General features: G+C 40.0%; 1 protein-coding gene across 4 annotated transcripts in view; it reads left to right on the forward strand.

The window, feature by feature from the left end:
* The window catches only part of CLCN3 (chloride voltage-gated channel 3), a 66,026-nt gene that overhangs the window by 26,374 nt on the left and 26,237 nt on the right, over positions 1-13,415 (forward strand). The window contains exon 1 of one of the 4 annotated variants that reach the window (XM_042015060.1): positions 1,848-2,054. The exons of 2 other annotated variants lie outside the window; for them this stretch is intronic. In XM_042015060.1, the coding sequence (XP_041870994.1) occupies positions 1,973-2,054 (82 nt within the window). In that variant the 5' untranslated portion in view covers positions 1,848-1,972. Of the gene's footprint in view, positions 1-1,847; positions 2,055-13,415 lie in introns of those variants that run through there. One more of the 4 variants, XM_042015063.1, reaches the window with a different exon arrangement.

Here is a 13,415-nt window from a genome sequence, read left to right on the forward strand (position 1 = left end):
AAAAATAAATGATGATAATGCATAATGGCTCTGAAAGTTTTGGATGTGCAAGATCTTAAAGATTCTGGGTTTTTTGTTGAAAAGGTTGTGGGAGGCCACTCTTCAAAAAGCATTTGTTTGTATAGATGATAGCAAATGGAGCTGTGTGGTTTTTAGAATTACATATCTGTGGCTCAAGGGTTCCCTTTGTCTTGGAGATAAGGTAGTCTTTAAGGTTTTGAAATATATTTTGCTATATGCTCATTTCCTTCCCCCCTTTTCTCACTTGTTTTTCCACCTATAGAGATACCAGCATTTTCTCAGTATTTGTACTGGAGCCGTATTTTTAGCATTTAGTATATTTACAAGCCTATAACATTTCTTTATGTCTTACTCTGTCCTCAAAATGATCATTTGCAGTACACAGCTTGTAACATTGGCTTATAAAAGAAGTTACTTCGCTAAGAACATACTTGGAAAATTATTTAAGAAACTAATGCATTTGAAAACTAAAATAACTGTCTGTTATACTTAAGAGAGGTGCAAAGGCATGCACAATAAAATTAATTCCTTGTTTGCTGTGTGAATGAAACTAAAGCTGGGCCTTGGTGCAGCAATGGCACACAATATATTTAACTTTGCTACCTGCTGAAGGGGAAGAAAAGGAAAAACAATATGCATACCTTCCGTATGTATTTCATTACCACTGGACCAGCTATGGAAATCTCATGTAAAGTAGCTTTCTTATCAATTTTTCTTATCAGCATTTGCAAGATAGGACCAGGACAAGATCATACATTAAACATAAAATAGTATATGGTTCAATATGTAATAATATGTGCTTCAAATGGAAGCATGTAGTCAGTTTAAGATTTCCTGTCTTTAGATGCCGGCTGTTTGAAGTGCTTGGGCTTTGCCAGTGCTGTAACAGCCACTGCTTGATGATGCATCCCATGAATGCCTTGGTTAGCATTCGTGTGGGTTGTTGCCTATTTTGAGCCTGTGACTTTTAAGGGACTCAGACCAATTTGTCAATGTGTAGAGTAATGTAAGCTAAGTGTGGACTTGTGTTTATTACGTTTTCTTCCACCCCCACCCCAAGCTTTGTAGTGTAAGGATGTTACACAGTTGTAATACCAGAATAATCACCCAAAAAAAAAGAAAAAGAGAGAGACACGACACCATTTTAGTTAGATATATAATTAAATTCTTGTTTTAATTTTTTTAATGACATGTTCAAATCTGTCAGTCACTGCTATAGGTCTGAAATTTCTACATGAATGGGGGGAGAGGGGGTTGGTGAAAGTGGGGTGAACTGATCCTGTGGAGCAGAGGGATTGACTATTGGCACGTTATGTTGTTGTTCCTTGGAGGTGATTGTTTTGATGTTTGAAAGGAGTAAATGAAATGCCTGGGAAAGAGGCTTCTCCCCAGCCCCCAGCAATGCATGAATCTTCCCTTCCAGATAAAATGAGATTATAGGTGTTTAGAAGCGTCGGCAGGCGTGGCTCCAGAAAGGTGCAGGAACTAAGGGCAGCTCTTTCGGGGCAGGTGTGCCTGTTTTTCTGAGCCGGGCCCCACCGTTCACCTGCTGACAAGGTGGCCGCGCTGGCGGGTTCACCTGTGCGAGCGCATCCCTTCCGCCGTTCGGCCGGGCGGGGACGGGACCCCGCGCCCCGGCGAGGGCGGCTCTCCCGCGGGCGGCAGCGGGCGCTTTCCCCCTCTGCCGCCAGGCGTTCTGTGCGTGCCCTCGCCGCGCCGTGCGGCCGGAGCCGCGTCCGTGTGGCGGGCGGGAGGCGCAGGTGGCGGGGCCGCCCCGCGCTGACATCAGCGGCGGGGCCGAGCCCGCTCCGCAGAGCCCGGCGCTGCAGAGCCACGGCGGCGGCGCAGGCCGGGCCCGGCCGAACATGGCAGCGGCCCCCGCGGCCGCCCTTGCGTGAGCGATGCCGCGGCCCTCCTGAGCCGGCAGGCGGGCCTCGCCTTCGTCACGTCCATGGATGTCTCTTCGGATCCGTATCTGCCCTACGATGGAGGGGGAGGAGACGGCATTCCGCTCCGGGAGTTGCATAAACGAGGTATGCCGGATTGGCGTTTGGGTTACTTGTTTGCATAGCTGTACGTGCGGGACCGCCGTCCACATTGGAAACAGGGACGTAAAGGCTTGCTAATTATGGCACTGCTTTGTTTCGCCTGCCCGATGCCTTTTGTAGGAGGAAAATTCAGTTCTGCTGGTTCCTGTGTTGTCGGGGATTGTTTTCTCTGCAGGCAGATCAGTCCTGCTTCACATCTCATCGCCCTGTGACTCCATCTTCGATATGTGGCAGGCTTGCCTTTCGCTCTCTCTCGGTTTTTTTGTGTGTGTTTTTTTAATCAATAAAGCTATCTCGTGCAGAAAAAAAACCCCTCCAAAAACTGTATTTGTCTTTGACTATGACCAAATTGGGTAGAGTTCTTAAATAGGATATTTACCTACCTTCCACTAACATGAATAGGAACAGTGTTTGTCTGGCTTTGAAGTTTCCGTACCTGGTTTTAGACTTGACCCGTTGTTGCCGTCTTTGATATGCGAAGGGAAAGCTCTGCAATGGCAGTGTGTCAGCTCAGCAAATATTCATGAACTCATAAGGAACTGGTACTTTAGGGTAGGTTCATTACACTGTTGCTTGTAAGGAAGCAGATTAAGAAAAAGCGTTATCGGTGTTCGGGGGAAAAAGTCCTCTTTTGAGCTTACATTTTGTTTCTCACTGCAAATTTAAAGCAGAATACATTGTATAAAGATTTGGTTTTGTCCTGAGAAGTTGCAGTAGGAATAAAAGTTATGCCTTCAGATTCTGAGGATATGTTTTCTTGTTTCGATTGCATGATCACAATGTGGTGCTTAAAACAATAAATGTAGTGAATTCGTAGTTTTGTTTAAATTGGCCTATCTAAAATTAGAACGTTATCAACATTTATAGCTGCTAGCGAAGGCATTAGAGAGGAGGTAGGCTGAGAACAAAGATACGATTTACATAAAATGATTCTTTTTCTCGATGTAATTTATTGGTTTGCATGTCCTTGCAAACTCTTATTTCTATAAATAAATTAACTCATAATTTATTTTCATCTAATATTTTATCTGTATTTTAATAGTTTACATAGAAGGTTATTTGTTGTCTTTTTACGATTCTTAGAATGTTTTTCAGCATATTTTAAGAATATCAACAAGTTCCAATACAGTTTATTTTAGATAGGCAAATTTTACACTACCCAGGTCATTATAATATAGCAAGTGCTAGATAGTTCTCTAAGTCAGATTTTAGAACCACTTCTGAGAAACTGAGGCAGGTATTTTCTTAGAAGATTTGCAAAATGCAAATTTGGGATCTTATCAAAGCTGAATACCTGCAGGGAAAGTGCAAAGAAGGTGGAGACAGGCACTTCTCAGTGGTGCCCAGTGACAGGACCAGAGTCAATGGACACAGACTGAGCATGGGAGGTGCCCTCTGAACATCAGGAAGCAGTTTTTTTACTTCGAGGTTGACGGAGCACTGTAACAGCTCACTCAGAGAGATTGTGAAATCTTCCTCAGAGATACACAAAAGCTGTGTGGACATGGTCCTGGGAGAACAGCTGTAGGTGGCCCTGCTTGAGCAGGGGTTTTCTACAAGATAACCTCCAGAGATCCCTTCCAACCTCAACTGTGCTGTGAGTTTCGATTTGTAGATAGATTTAAATACGAGAACTGCAAAACAGCCCTAACATGACACTTTGAGACTCTGCAGTTACAGTTAGACATTGAAATGTGATCCACTGTATATTCCTGGAAATTAACAGGTTTTAGTTGATTTTTACAATACAAGAAGATATTTGCAGTGCAGAGTGGTGTATGGCACCCTGGAGTACTGCTGTTAAACATAACGTTTGCAAATACTGTAATGAAAACAGTGGAGGATTCAACTAGGTAGTTCCATTGTGGTGACACTGCTGGGGACCAGCAATACAATTCCCAGTTGTGACTTGTCATTTTTACAGTTTCACTGAATTCTTTTAGGGCTTGTGCTTCCCATATTCTAATACTGTATTTCAAAACAAATGTTAGTGGTGCTTCTTGGACTTGCTATAGTAAGTTTAGATTGACAAAAACCCCAACAACCAACAACAAAATCTGAATAGTGTCACCATAATCTCCTGGAAGTCTGAATTTCGCAAGTGCATATGTCTCATAAGAACATGCCTCCAGACCCGTTTGTTCCATAGATGTAACCAAAATTTGTATTTCCTGCTGGCTTACAATGCCACAGTAGTCTGTTACTGTGATTCAGCTATTAAAATAAAGCTTAAAATGCTAGCAGACAAAGCCAGAACTTGAAAGTAAATTCTTGACATTATTTTGTGCACTACCAAGATTTTTATTTTCCTCTTATGTAGATTTCAGGGCACTGTAATAACAAGCTCAGAGAACATGGGTAAAGATATTCTGAGAAAGCAGACTTAATTGTTAAAGGCAGGGAGATTTTTTGCCTTATTCACATAGTGAAAACTCTTATGTCCTGCAGAGTAGTGTTCACATCATGCAAAATTGTTTTGTAACATCAAAGCATTTGTTGCACTAGTTGACTGCAGTGGCTCTCTCAAAGTAGCTGTACCTCAGCAATTATGAAATGGCTGTTTAAATCATCAGGGGCCTTTGAGGTTTAATTAACGGCCTTCACTAATGTTCAGTGAGATGAAATACAAACTATTATAATACATTATTATTAAAGGCCTGATCCGTTAGCTTGCATTAAGAAGATTTTTTTTCAGTGCAAATACACTGTGAAACATCAAATGGAAAGATTTAAAAATATGTATTTGTTAATTGTGTTTATCTTTTATGTTGATTACTCATTATTATCTCTTTAAAAAAAAAAAAAACCAACAAAAACTAAACAGATATTATTGCATACTTCATGCCAGGAGTTCCTTTGACTTGTGCAGTCCTAAGACTTCTTTTTATGTCATACTAAATGCATCATTCCAGACCTCCTTATCCTCCCTGAGACACTGAAATAAAACTTCAGGAGCACAGTTCACTTCTGCTCTCTTCTCTACTAAGTAAAAGAGTTAAAAATACTACTTCTCAGGAAGGGTTTAAAAGTTCTGATTTGGGATTGCATATATCCCAAGTGACTGACATGTACATTTTTGTAGGAATTTTTCATATAACAAACCATATACTGGAACATATGTCGCGTAAATAAATTACTTGTGTTGCCCGTGGATTTATTTTTGTATCATATTTACTACCTTGATCCTTTTGAAAGTTCAGAATGATCAGTATCTTGCTTGTCTTCCAGCTATTCACATACATGCTCACACTCTTTGATACCCTCCCCCCTGCCCCTCTTTTTTAAATTCCTAAATAAGAATTCATTTTACCACACTTCAAAAATTTGAAATCTGAGCAATAGCACTACATGTATAGTGGCCAGGCTACCAGATCAAGGAAGACTTGGTCTTCAGTAGGCACAAGTGTTGTTGACTCCCAGTTATTTGCTACAAATGCATAAACACATCTTAGATTTAAGAAATTGGAAGTCCTCAAGCAAAATTAATGAAATTTTGTTTCATTAGTAGTCTGTGATTGAGTCAGTAGCCAGGACATGTGAAAATTACATAGATAAAGAACATGCCAGATTTACTGATGACTTAGTTTTAGTAAACCTAATTTTTTTTGGGAGACAAAATGAGTCACAATTTCATTTATTGTGCACTAGTCATGAAAGTGCAACTTCTCTTGCTTAGGCAATACTAATAGAAACATTGGAGAAACCTCTCAGCCACCTGCAGCCTCACCTGTTACGGTAAGATGTGGGATAGAGAATATTTAATGATATCTTAGGAAGACTTTCTGTCAGATGCATACTGAGCCAGTTCAGATCTTCTTAAGTGATAAAAGTTATACTTTGGGATTTTAGGGCATTTCTGCTTAAGGGCCTTTTATGTTTGAGAATTTGTAATAAATCAAGAGTCATTACCATTGTGACCTTTGAAGTAAATAGGTGTGAAAGTTATGTACACATGCTCAGAGCTAGAGCTTGACTCTGAAATTTTATTAGTAGCAGAGGGAGAGTTAAAAAATTAATTTCTAGATTAATTGCATGTTCACAACAGAAAAGGTGATCAAGATTATTATCATTCTCTAACTTGGAGAAACTCAGCATAATTATGGCACTGAATTTCTGCTGTGCTTTGTTTTAAGGTTCCTAGTATAAAAGAGGGATAAGGATTTTCAATTATGAGTTTAGCATATTTGCCTTTGATGATTAAAATAAAGTACCATCAGATGTAACTACAGTTCATTTAGGTAGTTGCGGGTTATCTGTCTGCATGTGCTGTATAACTGGCAAGGTTCTCTATTAAGCATGTTTCTCAATTTTGGAAATAATTTTTTAATGTATTTTTGTTTGAGATATTAGAAAGCTAATGAACAGACCAAGATTATGCCCTCCTTGGGCCTGAATATGGTCTGATTGGGATAATCATATTAGCAGAATTATTATTTTTGTTGCATCTTGACTTTACCCTCTAAAACAACATATAAATAAGTTGCTCTTAAGTACATGCAGCAGTGGCACTTAGAAATCTAATTATCTAAATTTCTGTTGTTCTGACTCTTATGGCCTTGGTCATTCTTAGATCATAGATGACTTCCCTTTTGCAATGTTTGCTTTATCTAACTTTATATATTTTTATACCTTCTATTTTTCTCATCTCCTCCCTTATTATTCATCCTAAATATAAGTTGTAAATTTAGGAGTGGACGGATCTCAATAACTTTTCACTTGCATATCTGAAGTCCCTATTTATCATAGACATAATTAAATAAACATAGTCCATCTGCCTTTATGACTACAAGAAAAGAAATCCGTAACAATAAACCCTTTTTTTTTTTATTTGCTGCATCATAGAAACAGAAATGTTTGTTTCACCTAAAGTGAAAAGCCAGCGCTTAGGCTTTTTTTTTTCCTCCCCTTTCCTGTCCATTTGTGGTGGACACAAATCTTCAAAAGCCTAGGTTTAACTCCGAGGTTCTACTATTGAACTTTGATTTGATTCCTTCTTTTTAAAAGGTTATTTTTAAACCCAGATCTCTTTGGGGGCAGACAAAATGGAGGGTATTATGCAGTACTTTGATAAATCATTTTATTTCTTTTCCTTGTTCTTCAAAACTTGTTCCAAGTCTTCCTGTTTCCCATTTATCAGATTTTTTCCAGCCGATTTTTTCCAGTTTGTGTGTATATAGTTGTGTCAATTTTATATGCATTTTGATTGTAATGCAGAGACCAATTTGTGCTTGAAAGCCTTTGATGCAGTTAGAAGAGCTAACTGAAAGAGATGCTGAAAATTCTTAGTTGCACACAAAGTGGAATGTATTACTTGATTGCAAAGACTTTAGCATCGTTAATGATCAACAGTAGCAAATAACACTGGCATTGTGTGCTGTACTTCTGATTCTGAAATTTAAAAATTACTTCTAGCCAGGAAAAGGAAATAGTGCTTAATGACTCTCTTTGAGTGGTTACAGACAAATTTAAATAAACTGATGATCGTTTCTTGAAAGCCTCATATTTTGAGGTCTGAATATGGAGGCAGAAAGAAGCTGAGGCGCTGACACATACCTCGTGTATACAAATCTTCTTTGTTACAAGCGTGTGATCCTTACGGTGTGCGTTGCACGCAGGGCGCTTCCCTGCCTCCACTCCCCTTGCCACCTAATACTCAAGGACACACGGGTGAAGCAAAGCCTTGGATTAGTTATCTGGCCTCTGGAAAGCTACAGCCCCTGCTGATTTTAACACTCAGCAGATTTGGATGGTCATGTCAGGGGGAGCTTATTCCAGCCTTTACTGTAATCTGACTAACTTCATTTTCACTCACAGAGGTGCATTTATTTTTTTCCCTCCTCCTTTCACGCTGCTGGGAGTAGCCCAGATGAGACATGTTGCACTGCTGTCAGCCGTAGAACAGCAGCTGAGGGGAATGCTGTGTAGGTGTGCATTGTTTAGAAAAAGGGATGGGTGAGCAGCAGCAACTATTCTTGCTGTAAGAGTTAGCAATTACATAGCTTGTAGAGGAATACCTTTGAGAAATTAGGTCCTGTTATTGCTCTGCCACTGAATACAGCACTGACATTGTTTATCTGTTGTTGTTTTCACAACTCTGGAATGTTTCTAAACCTTTGAGAGTTTTGAACTCTGTGAAATAGATGTTACTGTATAGTGTATGGACATTAATATTTATAGTTTTGAGTTGTTTCCAGCAGAAAGTTGTAATTAAAATCTAACAAGACCCCAAGTGTGCACTTATGTATTTCAGGATAACTAGTCTGACAGTTTGTTTCTATGGAAGGGGGTGAACTTGTTGTTCCCCATCTATTCTCTCAGTTCTTGCCCTTCTACTGGCTCTGTTTTTTTCTCCAACAGCACAGAAACTTGATTCCAGTTCCATATAATGGCAGATTTTTTTGTTGTTAGTTTTGTCTGCTTAGTTGGATTAGCATGTTGGCTTGGTTTACTGTGCAGTTGTATCAAGGGTGACAGAGCTGATTGAAGGGTGAGTGGGAGTGTGTGACCAAGAATGGCAGGGAGAAAAAGGGGGAGCAAGATCTACTCTTTGTGTGGCAGCAGTCAATTAGATCAGCTCAGTCTTACTGTGTGGTTTTGACTGGAGAGGTGTGTCTCATTTCTTAAAATGGAATAAGGTAATACAGGCTCAGTTTGAGACAATGGTGTATTTTGTGATGTGCATTCAGAAGATGGATATCACGTGCTATGTAGTATATAGAAGGGGTCTTAAGCTTTATCATAAGATTATGGTCTCTTGTTAACTCTCAGAGCCACCCTCTTGAGGCCTGTTCATGTTTCAGTTCTGTACCTTATTCTCTTGCGAGGGTGTAGCTGTGCGGATTTGTTCTCTAGGTGATAATGGGTAATTCTTCAGATCATCACATGGTGGATTAGCACATAAAAATCTGTCGTGCATCATTTGACTACCCAGGATGGAGCATTTGTCTTAAATCTTGGTGTTTCTCTTCGCATTATTTTTATGAGAAAAAAAGGAGTACTGCCTACAAGGAAAGAGTTGGGGAGGATTGTTAAACAGCTGTGCACGAATCAGGAGCATCATGTATGTTGCAAAACCCCTTTCTTGTGTGAAATAAATTAACTATAAACTTACCAGATATTTTTCTTTAAAAGCCCCACCTTTCATCAGCTGCATGTTGCCCAGGGTTACTTTCAAATTTGAAAGAAATCTCGTGAGTTGAAAAAAGACGAAGCAGCATGGGATTACTGGTGCAGGAGGTAAGGCAGCCTTTAAAAATACTGTGCGTGGCCTTAAGAATGCTGTGTGTAATCTACATAAATCAGCTTCTGTCATGTTTATCATAGTTCCAACATCAATCAAGATTGAATACTTCTTGTATGAGGCACATCTATAAAATATGAAAGAAGAGATATTCCTTGCCTTAGTGAGGGACAAAAGGCTAGGAGGAATCTGTGATATATAAAGCAGCTTCTGTGAGTATAGCAAAATATTAGTTCTGTAAGTTTTTTTCCTAGTGGTTCCATCAGGAGAAACTAGCTAGGCAAAGCAGGAGGTTGGATCAGTGTTGGGACCCAACAGCCACTGAGTATAACTTCATGTTCAGAGAGAAGTGCAGGAGAGCAATATGGTAAGGACTGTTTATTTTCTGTCAGACATAGTACCTTCTCAAGCAAGTTTTGACTGCATTTTTTTCATTCGCATTAAAATTAAAAAAAAAGGAGAAGAAAAAAATCCTTCACTTCTTCAGAAATAAAAGCTTTTTTATGGTGTTGGAATCCACTTACTCTGGTTTCATTTGTGTGGCATTTTTGTTTTTGTTGTACTTCATTCTCATCAGGTGTCCCAAAGTACAGTGTTTTAATGCTAACCTTAATGCTTATTACAGTTTTTCTTTTAACTTTGTGCAATTTTAAAAATTTTTTTTAACAACTTCAGTTGAAGCAGTACTTCAGCAATACCAGAGCTGATTGCTGAGAAAGGATTGTGCTCAAGGCTTGGAATTACATGCATGGAAGGGTAACAAAAGTCAGCTGCCTTTCTAGAATGTAGTTCATTCAAGACTTACGGTGACTGAATCCCCCAGAAGAGTTTCTTTTTTCTGAAGAAGCATGTTGCCTTTTTTGTCTAGAAGCTTACTGCCTAGAAGCTTGCAGCAGCTCACAGCAGTTACATGTTGAGATTTCAGGACAGATAGCACAGCTTCACCAAGGCTCCTGCCTGACCAACCCAGTGGCCTTCTATGACAGTGAAAAAGGGAAGTTACAGATATTGTTTATCTGGACTTCTGTAAAGCCTTTGACATACTCCCCCACAACATCCTTCTTTCTAAACTGGACAGAGATGGATTCAATGAATAGGTTATTAGATGGGTAAGAAATTGCTTGGAGGGTCACATCCAGAGGGTAGTGGTCAATGGCTCAGAGTCTTGATGGAGATAGGTGACAAGTGGTGTCCCTCAGGGGTTGGTATTGAGACTGGTGTTATTTAATATCTTCATTAGTGACACAGATGAAGGGATCGAGTGCACCCTTGGCAAATTTGTAGATGACACCAAGCTGAGCGGTGCAGGTGGCACTCCTGAAGGATAGGATACCATCCAGAGGGACCGGGACAAGCTCCAGAAGTGAGCCCGTGGGAATCTCATGAGGTTTAACAAGACCAAGCACAAGGGGATGTTGGTGGATGAGAAGCTGGATGTGACCCGGCCATGTGCACTTGCAGCCAGGAAAGCCAAACGTGTCCTGGGCTGCATCCAAAGCAGTGTGGCCAGCAAGGAGAGGGAGGGGATCCTTCTCCTCTGTTCCACTCTGCTGAGACCCCACCTGCAGTGCTGCATTCAGTTCTGGGTCCCCAGTGCGGGAAGGACATCGACCTGTTGGAGCAAGTCCAGCAGAGGGACACCAACATGGTCAGAGAGCTGGAGCACGTCTCCTATGAGGAAAGGCTGAGAGGGCTGAGTTTGTTCAGCCTGGAAAAGAGGAGGCTTTGGGATGATCTAATTGCTGCCTTCCAGTGCCTGAAAGGAGCCTACAAGAAAGATGGAGAAAGACTATTTACAAGAGCGTGTAGTGACAGGACAAGGAGGAATGGCTTCAAACTGAGAGTAGTTTTAGATTAGATACTGAAGGAAATTGTTTACTGTGAAGGTGGTGAGGCACTGGAACAGGTTGCCCGATGAAGCTGTAGATGCCCCATCCCTGGAACTGTTCAGGGCCAGGTTGGATAGGGCTTTGACTAACCTGTCTAGTGAAAGGTGTCCCTGCCCAAGAACTAGATGATCTTTAAGGTCCCTTCCAATCTAAACTATTCTGTGATTTTGGCTTATTTTTGCAAAGTGTGGAAAGACTGTGTTTCCTTTATAAGCATTCTTTATGAGTTGTACTAAGTCTCTGAGAGGATTAGTATGTTACTGTTTCCCTCTCTCTAGTAACACAGGTTAGTTTGGAATAGCAGCTCTGCATGCCACTTTTACCATTAGCTTCCCAGTCTCATAAAGACTTAAGCAAGCTCATATGTAACAAAAAGGCTTTACTTTATAGCTCCAGAATGGCTTAGGTGTCTACATATGAGCATCAGAAGTGTTCTCTTACTGTAGCTAGGGGCTGTGCCTATACATCTTGTGTACTAAGTGCTTGTTGTGGTTTTTATGACCAAAATTGCGCTTTGGTGAAAAGCATGTAGCCTGAGACAGTGTCTTGAAACTTGAGGACTGGGGAAGAGGGAGAGGAAGGAAGGGTAAGCAATTTCTGAAGGTTTGCTAAGTGCTACAATTTATCTATGTAATGATGATTTCCTGCCTGATGGTTAGAATGTTGTGATTTGTATTCTGGTATGGGTTTTAACAAAACTTACTGCATTTAAAATACGTTTAATGGCACTTTGAAACTGGGAGTAAATGGTGAGAATTTGTGTGTTTATACTGATGAGAATCATTATCTTCAGAGCTGGAAGGAGCATCTTGCTGTATGAAGTGCTAGCTAGAGAAGGAAGGGTAGAAAGGGAAGTGAAAGCTTAGAAAAGTGTTGAGTCTTAGTAAAAGTATATTTTTCTAAAATCTCCTTTAGAATAGTTATATACTACATAGATCATAATACTAGCAGGAGAGTGTCATCTCAGACTTCTGTATCTTAGATACAGAGCATCAGATTTTGTAGAGTTGTCCTCTTCATGGTCCCCTGAAAGGATGCTTTTCTACCACACTAACTGCTGCCTGTTTTCTCACTTGGTACAAGATTACAGCTATTCAGTTTCATCAGGCATTCACAGCAGCTCTGTATTCAACAAAACCTCCTCTTCAGCTTCATATCTTGTTCTGTGTCTCTTCCCCATCATACGTAATCACTTATATTCCAGTATTTGGTGTGCCAGCAACTGTTGGCAAAGTAGGAACCTGTCATAGTTTCAGTGGGATTTTTACTGTGTCTAGACAGTGACCATCCTTTGTAGTCTACTCCAAGTTCTGCTATGGGTCAGGTGCAATTAATGGGGTGCCATCTCTGATAATCCCCTGCAGGGAATTCCAATTCAGCACATTGTGATATGCATAAAATAATCTGTTACTGTTTGTGATACAACTCTCTTCTTTGCCTTCTGTGGCATAGGATTGCATGCACCTTGTAGTTTGATATTGCTTCATAAATAGCAGGGCATAAAACCAACTCCTCCAGAGCAAAGACAAGCTTTTGCCCTACCCTACTCACTTAGGTTCAGGAAACTGTGTGATCGCATTGTAACTTTGTAGGAGATTAATAATTAAGCTGTGGGCGAGGTTAACTTATGTCTCCTGGCTTTGCAAAAGAAGTTGATTTCATGTAAAAATAATGTTTTAATAATGTATTCTATTACTGTCTTAATTTTGAGAGCTGAACTAGTTATTACAGTGTGAATTTTGTTATTATCTCTTCCACAAGATAACCCTGCCCTTTCAGCTAGCCAGACATGTATCTTAGACTTCTAGTTGGAGTAATTGGAAATGGAAAGAGAATTTAATCCCTTATCCTAAAGCAAGATTTTCACAATCACCTCTATTAGTAAATCTGATTTAAATTGTTGTTGTTTTTTTTGTTGTTGTTAGCCTTTTATTAATGGAAGCATAGGTAATGCTTCTTTATGTCTGCCTTAAGAGAGACCAGCAGCTTTGGGAAGAGATTTAGAGGGCTTAGCTATGGGAAATATATGAGGGGGAATTTACTATGGCATAAACTGGGGAAAAAAGTATTAAGCTAAAGATGGCAGCCAGGCCCATGTAAGAAAATGGTATTGGTGTTATAGGGGAGCTGTCTGCTACATTTGCATTGTCTTCTGTACTTTTCTTTTAATCTTTATAGAATTTGTAGTAATAGTTGTTTGTGTATCTTGAAAATTAT

The sequence above is a fragment of the Corvus kubaryi genome, unplaced genomic scaffold (assembly GCF_017639235.1).
Source record: "Corvus kubaryi isolate FWS band 111438036 unplaced genomic scaffold, C.kubaryi_AGA036_p1.0 split3-131, whole genome shotgun sequence".
In the NCBI taxonomy this organism is placed as follows: Eukaryota; Metazoa; Chordata; class Aves; order Passeriformes; family Corvidae; genus Corvus; species Corvus kubaryi.